Source organism: Etheostoma cragini, chromosome 4 (genome assembly GCF_013103735.1).
Source record: "Etheostoma cragini isolate CJK2018 chromosome 4, CSU_Ecrag_1.0, whole genome shotgun sequence".
Lineage (NCBI taxonomy): Eukaryota > Metazoa > Chordata > Actinopteri > Perciformes > Percidae > Etheostoma > Etheostoma cragini.
Genome location: NC_048410.1, coordinates 14,036,653 through 14,052,867, shown reverse-complemented (window position 1 = coordinate 14,052,867; position 16,215 = coordinate 14,036,653). Strand labels below are relative to the sequence as shown.

The following is a 16,215-nucleotide window of genomic DNA, read 5'->3' as shown; positions in this document are numbered from 1 at the left end:
TGGGAAGGGGTGGGGGAATCGATATGTGTAAACCTGGGCCTCATGCCTTACCTTCCCCCCACCCGCAGGCCCCACGCTTTAGCTGCCTTTTGGAGGACACTGTAATGTGAGGCAGGAATGACCATCAGTGCCCTATCCTCCCCCTTCTCCCCCCGTCCACACCTCCGTCCTTAGGCATGTTGTGAGTTGTTAGCTTCTCTGTGCTCTCAACTCTGAGAAGAAGTGTCATGAAAAGCTGTTATGGTGTTCTTGTCCCTGAGTGCTGGAAGAGTGTGTACGTGCAAGAGGGCTGCTGCTTAGTGGTGGAGGGCCGGGGTGGGGCCCAATGAGGCTCTGGAATCTGCTTTAACCCGCAGGAGCTTTTTGATCAGGCAACAATCAGGAAGACTAAGACCATTCTATCTGATAACTCTCACGTGTTGTCTTGTAAGTTTAAGCTATTGAACTCAGGAAAGAGGTACAGGGTCTTCTGTGCAAATATAACAGGTATACACACTCATTTGTTCCTCTCTCAGTCAAGCTCATCAATGAAGGCGATGAACGTATGACTATGTTTCATTATGTATATCTGTGACTGAATGTATGTATGGATGTGAATGGAGGAATTAATGCACATTCATAACTGAATGGATGGATATTTATAAATTAATAAATTAATGTTTATTCATGACTGAATGCATGGATGCTTATGGAAGTAGGAACAAGTGTTTGGAAGGCATGTATGGGAGAACAGAAGAATAGGAAGGATGGCTTTTTTTATAGAAAATGGCAATTTGCAGTTTGCATAGCTTTTTAGGTAGCCAAAATGTTCACTGTACATTTCTCTTTTAAATTTGTTAATCATGTTCTTGATGTGTGATTCCGTTGTAACTGTTGTGTCTCAATTTCTCTGGGTCCAAAAAAAAATTCTCCTTGGTAAGACTAATAAAGATGCTTTGACTTTAGGGCACAAGCACATGGTTATGTTATTGTTTCTTTGGAAGACATTTGGCTGCAAAACTGTTAGATCTGCTCTGTGTTCTGTTAACAAGCTGCATACATTCTCTTGTTTGGCTACCTAATTGGTTGTCCAATAATTTTGAATCAAAACATTTAGTAATGCGCTTAATACTAAAATCTGGTGAACATAAATCTTTCAGTACAAACCCCTTCAAAGTTTCAGTGTTAGAAGAAACCAGGCTTGTTTTTTTTCTGTTTTGCTTACCATTTTCCTTGTGACTATCATTTATTTGTTTCCTCCAGTAGCCCAGTTTTCCATCTAACCTGGAAAGACAGATGGTTATGTAACAACTTTAAGAACTGGCCTAGATACTGTTTGATTATATTCCCTCCATATCTCTTGCTCTCTCAATCATCTCATTTTTCCTCCCTTATTCTCTCTTTGGTGTCCGTGTTTAGCCTCTAGCTCTCTCTGTTCCCGCTCCCTACTATCTCGGTTTCTCTATCTGTGTACAGTAAGTAGGCCAGGCTTCTCTCTCTTGTGTCATTTTTCCCCCTGATAGTGTGGTGAGGTTGCTTCTGCCGCTCAAAGCCTTTCTATAGGCTGCAAAACAACAGCCCTGTGGGTTGGGAAACGGTGTATGCATTGAGCTTGCAGGCTTTTGCATGACCCCATTCCAGAGCAAAATTGACAGCGTTTACACTCTTCCATCGCAGTAAAGCCGTACTTGCTTTACTATAGCTATATGTTGATTTGTGAAAGCCTGCTCAAGACTGTTTTCCTTATATTAAGTGAGGATTTAAAATAAAATTGTGATAGAAAATGTGTGCAGAGACAAACAAAGAATTTTAAATGAAACCAGATCTTAAAGTCTATAATCACTGTTGCAGGATCACATTCACCGGTTTCGACCTTAGTTCACTGCACTTTAAATAATGTATCAGTTGCATAATACAAACTTGGAGGGGAAAATCAAGTATTGACTACGTAATGCGTGTAATATTTTATATTCATATCTATAAAATGTCAGAAAAAAGTGAAAATGTTTACTGTAATTTCCCAGAAATTCCAAGATAACATCTTCAAGTTACTTGTTTTGTCCTTCATCACATTTGAGAAGCTGGATCCAGATGAACTTGTGTTTTTGCATGACGAACAATTGACACGATTAATAGATAAAAATTGCATTTAGCAGACGTTGAGATCCGTAATCCATTTTTTTCTGTTCTCCTTTGTATCCAGCGATCTTTTTTTTGCCGTCTGACAGAAGACAAGAAATACGAAAAGTTCTTCCGGGTCTTCTATGACCGCATGAAGCTGGCCCAGCTGGAAATCAAAGCCACGGTGACAGTTAACACCAGTGACCTGGGGAACAGAAAGAGAGATGATGACAGCCAGGACAAAGACGTCCCTGTTCGCAAAAAAGGTCAGAGGTCCCATACTATGATCTGAAGTATGAATTAATACCAGGTTGTGTTGTTATGTAAACAAAATATGCCAAGACAAGCTCCAATTTATATCCCAAATTTATTTGCAAATCCATGGTACTAAGAGGTTTTATGTGGGTTTTGACTGCATCCTTAGTCCCTTTTTGGTGCTTTTCCTGTTTAGCCAGAGACTCAGCTGTGGTCATGACAGAGGATGTGAAAGAGCAGCTATTAGAGGCCTCGTCTGCCACTAAGAAGGCTTTTAACTCCTACCGGCGCGAAGCGGACCCTGAGGACCACTGCAACTCAGCCGACGGCCAGCCCATCACTGGGGACAAGAACCAGGATGAGGGAGAAATGAGTTTTGTAATTGTCATCATGCAGCCCATCCTTCGCTTCCTCCAGCTGCTTTGTGAGAATCACAACCGTGAACTCCAGGTGGGACAGACTGATCTTTAGACTCTTTATTCACAGATATCGGTTAGAATGGCTCACACTTGGCTACAGTACCTTCCTTACTCCAAATTGTGGTTGTTCCGTCTTATCCATGCATGCTGTTTCTTCTTTGCTCCAGGCACTGGGTGAATGGTTTCAATAGCAATGCTAAATCCATTGTCATTTGTATGAGAGGTCAGGCTTGACCTCTTTAGGCTTTGGAGGTGGCTTCTCTGGCAAATCTTGTATGAAAGGAAACCGCCCTACTTCATTTCAGTTTGTGTGTTCAATGAGCCTCCTCCTTTTTATGTGCCTCTCTCTTTCACTGAGCCCGGACATGGTGGCTTTCAGCTACGTCTTAGTCTTACTGTCAATTCCAGAAAGAAGACAGCACTTCATGAGCTTTAGAGCATTATGCAAGTCTAAGAGTGATGCCTGCAGATTTCTCACTTGATAATTAAAGTAATTGGGCAATTTGTGTCTTACAATGTCTTATAATACTATTTCCTCTTTTATCATTCAGTATGTACCGCCTCAGCTCGGCGCTCTCTCTGCAAAACTAATTTGATGGCAGTAAATGTTGTGTATGTAATGTAATAGCATTCCTCATTTACTTTCATTTAGGATTAGCGTTGTCTGAAAGAAGTACTTAACGCAAACAGTTTTTATAAAGAGAGCAGGTTGACCTCTTTTGTATTTTGCAGAAAATGTTGCACTGTGGGTCTCGTTATCTTTGACTTTTTTAGCACCGTGGTTTTGTTTAGAATGTAATAAGTTTAGTTTGTGTAACTGCACAAACCTTATTGGTAAAATTTATAGCACACCAGCCTGCAAAGGATAAGTTGCGTGGGCGTGACAGCTGACACAGTGGCAAGCTTCTGATTGGACAGTCGAGCTCAGCAGTACAGACAAGGCCTAAAACAGAAATATGGGTGCTAGCTCCCTCCGTCTTTGGTCTTCTTAAAACATCCGCGGAGCTTTGACTTACAGAGGACTGTTTTTTCAATAGCAGGATTTTAATTATTAGTTAAACCTTTTTACTGGTTTGTTTTTGACATTTTTTGATTAGATTGTATCCATTTGGGTCCATATAGACCTGTCCCAGTCACACAAACCCAACCACTTTTATCTCCCCAGAACTTCCTTCGCTGTCAAAACAATAAGAACAACTACAACCTTGTGTGTGAGACTCTGCAGTTCTTGGACTGCATCTGCGGAAGCACCACAGGGGGTCTCGGTTTACTGGGACTGTACATCAATGAGAAAAACGTCGCCCTTATCAACCAAACTCTAGAGAGTCTCACAGAGTACTGCCAAGGCCCCTGTCATGAAAACCAGGTACATAAAGAGACTACGTCTGATCTGAGGTCTGGGGCTGTCCAAGGGGGGGCACAATCTGTCATTTTCATGAATGTTTTTTTAATTTCCTCCAGAATTGCATTGCCACACACGAGTCCAATGGAATTGATATCATAATTGCACTGATCCTTAATGACATCAACCCACTTGGGAAAAAGCGGATGGACCTGGTGTTGGAGCTCAAGGTGAGTTGGCGGGGTTGGAGTTTGTGAAGTGGAGGAAGAATCTACACTGTTGGGTAAAAACGGGGGGAAGGAGGGACGTTTGGGGACTAAAATGAGGGTGGAGAACTGTACAGAAGTTTCCTTTCAAAGCAGGATGGAACAAGCTTCTAGTATAAGAGCTGGGCATTCATTTGTCTGAGCTAAACTAGCTTTTTTTCTTGCCTGCCAAGACAAATAACTGCAGAATGCATTTTTCCTAGAGCACCAGGGTTTCTGTCTGTTTTCCTTGGATGTAGAAACTGACAGAGCTTAAGATCCTATCTTGGAGCTCTCATGCCTGCTTTCTCTCTCTTTTTGTATTATCAGAACAATGCATCTAAGCTGCTGCTCGCCATCATGGAAAGCCGCCATGACAGCGAGAATGCAGAGAGGATCCTGTACAATATGAGGCCCAAAGAGCTGGTGAGGCAATGATATTGTGCATCACAGCTGCTTTTTACATCTCAAATACAATAGCTGTTGTTGGCTGTTCTGTATCACAGAACACAGAGTTGTGAATGTGTGTGTGCAGGTGGAGGTGATAAAGAAGGCCTACCTGCAGGGAGAGGTAGAGTTTGAGGACACGAGGGAGGAGGAGGATAACGAGGAAGAGGAGGAACACGATGCAGCTTCCCCGCGAAATGTTGGACACAATATCTACATTTTAGCTCACCAGGTCTGCACATCTCACATCTCTGCAACTTTTAGAATCCCATGTTTTAAGGCATAGTATGACGCACAATATTTCACAATTATTAAAAAGAAAAGAACGAATCCCTCCCTTAATGCAGGAATGTGACGAGATACACATGTTACTCATGTGTCCGTTTCTTTTGTGACAAGCTCACTTCTTGGCTGTGTCCCCTCTACAGTTGGCACGTCATAATAAGGAGCTATCCATGATGTTAAAGCCAGGAGGGGCCAATGGAGATGGAGATGAGGCCTTGGAGTTCTACGCCAAACACACCGCTCAGATAGAGGTAGAGGTCATAACTCGTAAATCTTGTCACTAGTTAAAGCCCTCTGTAGTAGAATTTCACAAAACAATTATCTAGAAAAGTAAATGTATATTTTGTGACAGTTTCTCTGCAAATATACAGTAACGTGGACCTACAGAGGCCAAGGTGACTGTGTGTCTCCCTGTTCAGATTGTGCGCCAGGACCGCACCATGGAGGAGATAGTGTTCCCCGTGCCGAACATCTGTGAGTTCCTGACCTCCGAGTCAAAATTGCGAGTCTACTACACCACAGAGAGAGACGAGCAGGGCAGCAAGATCAATGACTTCTTCCTGCGAGCAGAGGACCTCTTCAATGAGATGAACTGGCAGAAGAAACTCAGAGGTGGGAGTCAAGATGTAGCATGTGTGGTGCGTGTAGTGCTCAGTTATGTCAGATGACACAGTTTTGTAAAAAATAAATGATTATTCACTTGAGTTTCCTCATTCACTTGAATTTGAATAAACTCTTCTTCTGTAAGTTCTGCCATTGATTGAAGCACAGGATCCAGTGAAAATTGCAATAAGGCTCCAATGCTCCCCGCTGACCTATGGGAAACACATGATTAAATTAACTATGTTAGTTATGTTGTCTGCCTTTTAGAAAGTTGATGGTTTGATCCCTGGCCCTGCAGTTCCATGTCGAAGTGTCCTTGGGCAAGACACTGACCCAGAGTTGGAGAGTAAATGTGTGTGAGTGTTTATCTGATGAGCAGGTGACACCTTGTGCGGCAGCCTTGGCCACAGTGTATACATCCCATTTTAAATGGGATGTAAACGCGTTGTTAAGGCTAGAAAAGCGCTATATAAGAACAGACCATTTACATTTTATAATTAGTGTTAATAACAGATTAATTGTTCTGTAATCAGAAAATAGGGGTAGGATACCCATCACAAAACTCAACCCAGTGTGATGTCTTTAGATTGCTTGTTTAGTTTGACCAACTGTTACGTTAAAAATTCTCATGGTGGAGGAAAATACTTTCTGTAATAATTTTTGCTTGATAAGTTGTTGAAACTGTTGCTGATTAATTGTCTGTTAATTGACTCATTGATCTATTGTTTAATTATTTCAAAACTGCAAATACTGCTTCAGACAAGAGATGTCATTGACAAGCATCTTAATAGGAGATGACAGGGCTGGTGGGAGAAGTCTGTGTGCAGTGCACACAGCTGGTGCAGCAGCAAGTAGCAACATTGCTATAATTTAGTGAGCTTGTTGGTTTATCATGACTGCTTAATTGTCTTCATAAATGTAACTATTTATTCTAAGAGTTGTCTGATGCTAATCAGATGAGTGTGCACAACTTCCTTGACTTTTTCCCCGAGAAATGAAATTTGTAGAGGAATGGTGGCTTAATGATTTTTCAGCCAGCCGGGCCTTTCTGTGTGGAGTTTGCATGTTCTGCCTGTGTACCTGTTTCCTTCCACATCCATCCAATACTTTTATTGCCATATTACTTACATTTGTAGTTGTTAGGAATTTGACTTAGTGTGCTCATTACAGAACTACAGACAATCTCAGCATGACAGTCAAGACAAAGTGAACAATTTTGTCCAGCTGCTTCCTCTTTCTAGCTGTGGACATTCCAAACCACACATATAGGAAAGGTGAGAACACTTTCTATGACAGATCTGTACAACTGCAGCATCCCCTTTCTATACAGCCCAAACTTTTTAAGGTGGTGCGGAAAAGTCTTTAGTCTTTAGTCTTTGATGGGCTTTTTTAATGATGCCGATCAAGTTGTCATCCCATTTCAGAAAGGAGGGGATTGTTGTTCTGAGAGACTTAAGAAAATACTGCAAGAAATGCAGTTTAGGTGAATGAGAAACTCAGAATGTGGTTGTGTGACTACGTGTCCCAGTGACAGACTGGGGACATGTCCGGGCTGTAGCCCGCCAGTTGCACAATGTATGCTAGGATAGACCTCAATCCCTGTGAGCCTGAACGGGACAAGTGGGTATGAAAAATGGATGGATGGATGGATGCGTATCCTCAACTCGACAGCAGGGCTAACTATCTTCCTGTGTGTGTGTATGTGTGTGTGTGTGTGTGTGTGTGTGTATGTGTGTGTGTGTGTGTGTGTGTGTGTGTGTGTGTGTGTGTGTGTTTGTGTTATGTGTATGCATGTTTCCTTTCTCTAAAAGCAGACTGGGGCTTTCCACATTCTTTAAGCCCTGAAACATTTGTACAGTAACCTTATGAATCACAACTGAGAGTGTGCTTGCTCATGCTCATAAACATACACACAAAACAGACCCGCACCCACACTCTAATCCACGTACGAGACAGCATACCCACACAAAGCCATATTACGTATCTCACTCAGAAAAGGGGATAGACAGAGAAAAGTCCCTGCATCTGGTTCTCTTTTCCACACAGCACAACATAATCTATTAAAAGCCATATTGGGTCAAAGGTGGCATGTTTTATTTTTCTTCAATTTGACCTTTTAAAACTTAATTTTCAGTGTCAACATTTCAACACACATAATGCATTTTTTTCTTTGATTATCTGTAATTTTTGTTATTTGCTTCATAGCAAGGGAGAAATAAGCCAGTGGTGCTCAAATTCACCCTACAGGTTGTTCATATGATTGTTTTACAAGAAACTCAATTTAGTGCTGAAACAATTAGTTGATTAAACAGTAATTCAACTAAAATTTTGCTGAACATTTTTTGATCATAGGTTTATGGCTTTATTACTTTTTCATCATAAGCTATAAAATATTGGTCTTGGCTTCTTAAATGTGAGGATTTGCTGTTTCTCTACATCATTTATGAAGGACAATATCATCATCACAGTGTTGTTTGAATAGAACATCTTTGACTTTGGGACTGATGGTCAGACAAAAAAAGCATTCTGATGAGCTTGGGACCTTTTTTAACAAACAATTTTTACAGTTTGTATTCATTTTATAGACACAATCTACCAAAATCATATTGTGTGTGATCACATTTAAAAAATATGTCTAAATGACACTGCTTCTCCTCTTCAGCCCAACCAGTGCTGTACTGGTGCTCCAGAAACATGTCCGTGTGGAGTAATGTGTCCTTTAACCTGGCTGTGCTCATGAACCTACTGGTCTGCTTCTTTTACCCCCTGGAGGGGGTACATGCAGGTTAGTCGCATATGAGTGTGAGAACAAGCTTTTCAAAAGTTAACCCTTATCCTTCTTTCATCCTGTTACTAATATTACTGTATGAGCTCAGTTACGTTTGGATAATTTGTAATTAATAATTATAAGTACACTTTTTACTGTGAAGCAGATGTCTGCGTAGTCCCGGTCCTCTTTCATGCATATGAAACATTTACCCTTACTGTAGTAAATTCTTTCATGCATGTTACTCTTATATTGATATAGCATTCAAAAGCCTTATTTGTATGTGTGACATTGTATTTGCATTCAGACTATTTTTTGAAACCAGGGTCAAACAAAGGTTGTGCACTCGTCAATTCAAAACAGGAAGAACAGGGGCTTGCCGACAAGTTTTTGTGCTACACACAGCCCATAACACTTTTTATTGTTGTGTTTATTACTTATGGAGAAGATAAGACAATAATAGATAAAGGGGATCTCCCATACATTCCTGGGCTATATTGAATTTGTAGCAATCATTTCTATAGCCAGTAATAAAGCCTCAATATAAAGAAAGAAGCCAAAAACCCTACTTATTGCCATGTCGTGCAACCAGTTTTAGATTGTACCCTAGACTGGCTTGTACCCAATTGTAGATTTGGGAGTTTCAACGTTTTCTTTTACATTTACATCACACTGATGTAATAGTAATAATAATACAAATGCATCAATCCTCAGAGATTTTAGATAGAGATTTGGAAACTGAAAGATAAATGTTTTACTTTGGTGTTTTTTTTTTTTTAATTGACCAGATTGACTGAAATAGTAACAACATACAGGAAATAATGAGGGAGGGTGAGATAAGTATGACGTGCAACAAAGGTCAAACCGGAGATTTTGTGGTTGTATGATATGTGTGTCTTAACCCCCAGGCTTCCAACACCCAACTACTGACATTAATGTTAAAAGCATTATTTCACTAGGCCCATAGCCTAGTGAAAATGAAAAAAATTGCATAATTTAAACCGTTTATTAGATTAGATTCAACTTTATTGTCATTACACATGTACAGGTACATTGCAACGAAATGCAGTTTAGACAGAGCCTCAGGGCCCCAGCTATTTAAAGCACCGCCACACATTTTTGATCCCCAGTGGGGAAATTACAAATAACACTCTGTTTTGTTAGTAATCACTGCACACAGGCATGAACTACACACACACTCGGGACCTATTCATGCCCAAATGCACATGGGCATCTGACAGTACTCTGGCACCCTCCAGGTACTGATCCACATTCCGTACGGGGAATGGAACCGACGACCCTCAGCTTTCCAACCCAACTCCCTACAGACTGAGCTACTGCCACAGTTGTTTTACAACTTGCCAAATTATCTGGAGGAATTGTGAATCAAAAAATGCTGTGTTTTATTAATTTTGTAGTGAATTACAAAAAAAATTGCAAACAGAGCAGAACAATTAATTCCAAAAACAACAGCGCAATAAGCCATGCAATTATATTTTTAACTCTGTGACACAACGAAAATGCCATGCATTCTGTAGTTATTGTAAAACAAATCAAGCCTGACTGTATTTCTCCTCTGCACTGTAACTCTTTCTGTGTGCAGAACATCATCACGTGAGACTCCAGCATACCTTTGGCCTGCTTTAACAGGCTCTTTTACAGCTCTGGGCCTCTGCCTTCTCTCTCTCTCTCTCTCTTTCTTTCTTTCTCTCTCTCTCTCTCTCTCTCTCTCTCTGTCTTTTACACACACATTGTGCTTGCTCTCCCATTCTACTCTCCTTTGCTTGGGGCTTTAGAATGAGGTTTATAAGAGCAGGAGATCTAGATCAGTGGTATCTGCCTGCATGCATGACTGCTGCTATTTAACAGAAGAACTTCTGTTAGCACCACAAACTCAACTCAACACATGTGCATACTCAGACAGTGCATGCTTGCAGCCTTCTCAACTGTTGACTTTACAGACGTTTGCGCACAATCATCCGCCTGCACATTAACCCCAAGTGCAAGGTAGCTACAGAGTTTGTGAGGGCATGTAAGCGCCCTAACGTTTCAGTCTGCCACATCACCAGAGCTGTGTGCTGCTCCCTGCTCGTTCCTTATGAATCTTTCAGCTGAGATATTTTTAGAAATGGCTGTTATGTAAGTGGCACCTGTCATGTGATCTCCACAGGGATTGGGAGGGAGAGGAAGAGAAGGAGCGAGAGATACAGTAGGCAAGGTGGGAGAAAAGGAAAGGAGGGCTCCCATATCCACAGTACTCCCCTTCTGCTTTCTCATCCAATACAACTAACTATTGTTAACTCTCTCTCTCTCTCTCTCTCTGTCTCTCTCTCTCTCTCTCTCTTCCTCTGTTTTTTCAAGACTTGCGGGTTTTCCCCTTTTTTCTTTCTCTTTTCCCTTGATCTTTTTTACTTTTATAACATTAATCTTTTCCTTTTCCATGTTCTGTGAGGATGGTAGGTGACCAGTGCTCCTAGAGCGCTAACACACATGTTAGCTCTGTGTTTTAAGAAACGGGAAGCCCTAACAGAAACAGCAGGTTGGGTGTGGCCTTGTTTTCAGGGTGATCAAACCTGGTGCAAGGTTTAGCTTGTCTGATACATTGCCACATTAAACCCCTGACTTGGACACTAATCCTGGATTTACCATGGGATCAAGTGTAGCATCAGGTAGGCTCTTACCTAAGCGTAAAGCAAACATACACAAAAAGTATGTAAGTATTATGCAACTGGCTCTCTTTTGAGTTCAAAGTTTCATTTATAAAGGTGTGTAGCAGAACTTAGTAGAAACCAGTTAAAGATCTGTTGAACCAGACGAGGCCTTGTTTAAGCCACACAATTCCACACATGGCAAATTCACTATATAAAAGGGTTTTCAAATACAGCATTTTTAGCAGGTATCCTTTATGGCTTGAATGTGCATTAATATGTACATTTATGGTTTGCAGGTATGCTGGATCCCCACCTGTCTGCGCTGCTGTGGATGGGAGTCTTGGCAACACTGGTCATTGTTATTATCATGCCCCAACCGCTGGGCATACGTGCCCTCGTCATTATATCCATCCTCCGTCTCATCTTCTCTGTTGGCCTGGAGCCCACCCTCTTCCTTCTGGGTGCCTTCAATGTGAGTAGTCTGCCTTAAAGGGTCAGTTCACACAAATTACCAGTGGTAGTTTCCAGTCATGGAGTTACTTTTACCCCAATACAGTGGAAGGAAATGGAGTTTTGTAAGATGAAACAATTAGTTAAATAATCAATCGATAATAACTATTGTTAGAATCAGTTGATTGTTTCAGTCATTTTTCAAGCACAAATGACAATCATTAGCTATGTTCAGCTTCTGACATGAGGATTTGGTGCTTTTTATATTTTTAATATCACTGTCAACTAAATATTTTGGGGCTTGCTGGTGCAAGCAACTTGCAGATGTCACTTTGGGTTCTGAGAAACTGTGATTAGCCTGTTCTTACTATTTGTTTTCATGTCATAGACATTGACAATGATAAGAAATGCATTTAGAAAATGTCTTTGGATACAACAAAGACTTATTTATGGACAGTCTTTATTGGAGGTATTACTAAAGAGGAGTTTGTCCCTAGTAAAAATGTTAAGCACCTGTAATGAAATGAATTTACCTCCATTGTATTGGGTTAGAGGCAGAAATCTCAGAATATCTCAAAACCTAGACAAATTATAAGGATATTTCCCCGTTGGATAGATGAATATATCTTTAAGTTGGGTCATTTATGTAGTAGAAATGAGTATAGCCAGAAAATGTGTTTTTGGCTAATGCGGGTGAAAGACTCCAAATCCCAGAATGCACTTGCTTTGTCCACTCCCGAGCCGCTCCTACCGTTTACATACATAGACAGACAGTAAGGCATTCAACTCAAGTGTGTTTTTATTGTCATTTCAACCATATACACAAAACAACGTTTCACCCTGGCTCAAGTTAAAATATATAAAAACATCATTATGTAAAAAAGTCATACGAAACAGGCTTCATTAAGTGCACACACATCATAGGCTTTGTAAAGTTCAGCTAACGTAAAGGTAGCATTAGCACTTGGTGTAACGACGACTACACAGCCGTGAATTCACGTGGAATGTAAAATGGTCGGCAGTTAACAGTCACAAACTCCACCAGCGGTTTTCAGTAGTTACACAAGCACCCCATTTCTGCACGAGTCCGTGTTAACACAGCCCACCGCGTCAAGCCTTACCCGCCAGAGCAGCATCTGCTAGCGGAGTCCGGTACACAAAAACACAGCCACAGACAGTCTTCTTGTCTCTCCTGTGTTTGACAGTGTGTATTTGTGTGGTTTGTTGTGTTCTTAAAATTCTTAAAAATAAATGCTAAATACGTACCATTCCTATTTTCCAATTCACATGCACTACCAAATGTACTTTCACATACTGAGGAACCTACACCACACTAGTTCCAGTTCTTCTTTTAACTCTCACTCGAGCTCATGCCCACTTGGCAGGTCGGTGTCCTGTCTGCCTGTGGTGTCGCCCCCTGGCCCTACAGCTCTCCTTGGCAACGCTTGGCTGTGCTATGGGGTGTGAAGTGGGTCACTGGATCAGCCCATAGGGAATCTCTGGATGTGTTCTTGAACACAAACACGCACGCACACAAAATAATGTCTTGCACACACCTATATCATCTATCCCTTCAATTGCGTTTACATGTACACAAGAAACAGGAGATCAGGATCACGTTAATGCAGGAAAATTAGTAAACACATCCCATGGACTCCAGTAATCAGCTCGCTAAAAAAATGTAGTTTATATGCAGCTTATCAATAGTCAAAAACAGTTTTAGTGTCATTCTTAAACAGACATACAGTAGATTACATAATTAAAAGGATGCACTGATGATGAGCTTTCCTTTCACATCCACCATGTTGCACTGCTTGCACACACAATTTGGCATCACAACTGGTGGGATCCCTTCGCAAGATGGTCTCTAGTTCAATATTAAAATAATGATTGATTAATTGTCCTTCATTTTAATTACTAAAGAGAGGTTGACTTTATCTTTCAGGTGTGCAATAAAATCATCTTCCTGATAAGTTTTGTGGGAAACCGAGGAACTTTCACGCGAGGCTACAAAGCCATGGTGTTGGATTTTGAGTTCCTCTACCACCTCCTTTACCTCATCATTTGCTCCCTGGGGGTGTTTGTCCATGTCTTTTTCTACAGTCTGCTGGTGAGAAAAACACACCCTATGAATACACAAATACTAAGAATTCAACACCTTTACAAACACATATACACAGACCTACTAAGAGGTAGGTGAAGAGCAGCAGATTTTGAGTATAACCCTGTGCAAAATATGATTTCTTTCACTGAATGTAGCCTTAGCTTTCCATCACGGTGCATTCAAGGATATATCCTACTTGCAAGCCAGAAGTTTCCTTTTTCGGTTCTGTAATTGTGTTTTTGTTGTTGGTTTTTCTTGTTGTTGTTGTGGTGTTAAGTGCTGTATTCCTGGGCCTCAGGTCTGCGTTATAGCATTTCAGATAAATATACCAGTATTTCAAGATGTTTTCCATTCAAACAGAACCAAGCAACTCTGCTGCAGATGCAGCACAACATATTTCCATATTTCTTGAAAAACAAGATGCTGAAAACCAATGTCATTCATGTCAGACAGAGCAAACGGATGGTTCAGCACTAGAGAGAAAAGTATAAAGCCACATGATGAAAATCTAATTGGACACACTTGTTTAGTGCCACTTGGGCATTTTTGTGTAACCTCACGTTAACCTCGCAACACATGCTGGTAATTTATACTGGTAATTTCAGATTTCGCCTTCTGAAAAGCATTAAGATACTTTACAATGAATCTATTGCCGCATATTTAACCTTTTGTTATGTAATGTGGGCTTTGCCTCTAGCTGTTTGACCTGGTATACAGAGAAGAGACCTTGCTGAATGTAATCAAGAGTGTGACTCGTAATGGACGATCCATCGTGCTCACGGCTGTCCTGGCTCTCATCTTGGTCTACCTGTTCTCCATTGTTGGCTACATTTTCTTCAAAGACGACTTCATCCTGGAGGTGGATCGTATCCCCAACACGACTCTAAGTGAGGACAGATTCTTGCCATTTTATCATTTTTACAAAAGCCTGTTCATTTTAAAAGACCAGAAAAGTTATGCACTATCCCTTCCGACTTTCTAGAAAATGGAGCCAGTCTGGCTGGTGAGTTTCTGTCAACAGGAATGTGTCAGGGAGGGATTGATGAGAACTGCACCACAGAGGCCCGGCCGGAAGGTAATGTACACTGCAGTACTGGATTTTACATAGGTTTAGCTTGAGAAATGTTTCTTTAGCTAAATATTTAAATTATTAAAACAATCTGTCTATAAATAATAATATTAGAATGTTCTGTGTTCTTGTGTGGACTTCACGTCATTAATGAAACTTAACAAAACGTAGTTTCAATAAGCTCAGTTTATAATGTGGTTACATTTTTTTGCAAGGTTAAGAGTCTGGGGTCAAAGTATACTGGCCAACATATTTTTGGAAATTGGGAGACAAAGTGGAAGACCAAAAAGACATGTGGAAAACTGGCAATCATCTATTAAAGGGCCTACTTAAAATACCCTTTTAAGTTAAGTTAACAACGGATGTTTCTGCACTGTTTTGTTGCATTCCGCAGCTTCACACTTATTCACACTTCATCCATTCATGTGATTTGGTCAACTGTCACATAATTGCCATTTGTCCTTAACAAATTTTGCTCAGGACGTAGAGCGGGTCAGCCTTTAATATCAAGGTTGGCAGTTTGATCGTCGGTTCATCCTGTCCGCATGTCAAGTCACCGGCCATCATGTAACATCAACATGTCAATTGTACCCCCTCAGCCTGGGCATAAAAACTATCAAATTATTTGGCCAATAATAAACAGTTGGCGGGAGGATCATGATATGTTCTATCCTGTCCATCATTTAACTGGCTAAGAGGGCACAATGGCCTATAAACTTTATCAAATTGGATACATCTTACATCAAGTTTACACATAGCTCTTGTCACATTCCATCTAAACAAAAACACTCTTGCTTTGACTTACCACCTTCACACTGTGAACCAAAACATGTAAAAAGCACTTAAACAGATATCACGTTCTGCAACTCACTACAAGGCTATCAGATCCTACTGTAACACAATTGGATTAATAATAGTTATTTATAATCAGAGAACATTGGAAAACAAACAAGCTAACACGCTCTTAGATTTTTTTATCAGTCAAAAGAGTAAATACTGTGTATTAATATTATAAGCACAATGATAATCACATCAAATACCATAATACACTCAATACAAGATGAGTATGGCTTGAGATTTTTCTGATATTTTCATAGGCTGTAAATAGTAGTGTGTCATACTGTCTTACATGCAGTTATCATTATATCTGAATAAAACGACACTACTGTGACATTCACTAGCTCCATCTTTTTTCTAATGTATGTGATGATGATGACGACACAGAACAATTATTCTTCAACTTATTGTGTAAATAAATGTAATACATTGCAGTAGATTGTATCATAACTCACTCTTGATGTAACTTTTTCTTAATTTAACTTTTAATTTAACTTTTGTATTAATTTTACCTGTAAAGGACCCTGCACAAACTCTTTGGGTCCCATGAGTAAGTTTAATACTTATTACAGTGGGTACGGAAAGTATTCAGACCCCTTTAAATTTTTCACTCTTTGTTTCATTGCAGCCATTTTCCAAAA

At 40.4% G+C, this 16,215-nt stretch overlaps 1 protein-coding gene across 4 annotated transcripts in view; it reads left to right on the top strand.

Moving 5' to 3' along the window:
• The window catches only part of LOC117942774 (inositol 1,4,5-trisphosphate receptor type 1), a 68,607-nt gene that overhangs the window by 45,672 nt on the left and 6,720 nt on the right, over positions 1 to 16,215 (top strand). For all 4 annotated transcript variants that reach the window (XM_034868416.1, XM_034868417.1, XM_034868415.1 and 1 more), the window contains 13 exons: positions 2,183 to 2,366; positions 2,552 to 2,805; positions 3,940 to 4,140; positions 4,236 to 4,346; positions 4,692 to 4,787; positions 4,897 to 5,040; positions 5,237 to 5,344; positions 5,513 to 5,705; positions 8,359 to 8,481; positions 11,411 to 11,586; positions 13,510 to 13,674; positions 14,366 to 14,555; positions 14,651 to 14,743. In XM_034868416.1, the coding sequence (XP_034724307.1) occupies positions 2,183 to 2,366; positions 2,552 to 2,805; positions 3,940 to 4,140; positions 4,236 to 4,346; positions 4,692 to 4,787; positions 4,897 to 5,040; positions 5,237 to 5,344; positions 5,513 to 5,705; positions 8,359 to 8,481; positions 11,411 to 11,586; positions 13,510 to 13,674; positions 14,366 to 14,555; positions 14,651 to 14,743 (2,038 nt within the window). The remainder of the gene's footprint in view (positions 1 to 2,182; positions 2,367 to 2,551; positions 2,806 to 3,939; positions 4,141 to 4,235; positions 4,347 to 4,691; positions 4,788 to 4,896; positions 5,041 to 5,236; positions 5,345 to 5,512; positions 5,706 to 8,358; positions 8,482 to 11,410; positions 11,587 to 13,509; positions 13,675 to 14,365; positions 14,556 to 14,650; positions 14,744 to 16,215) is intronic.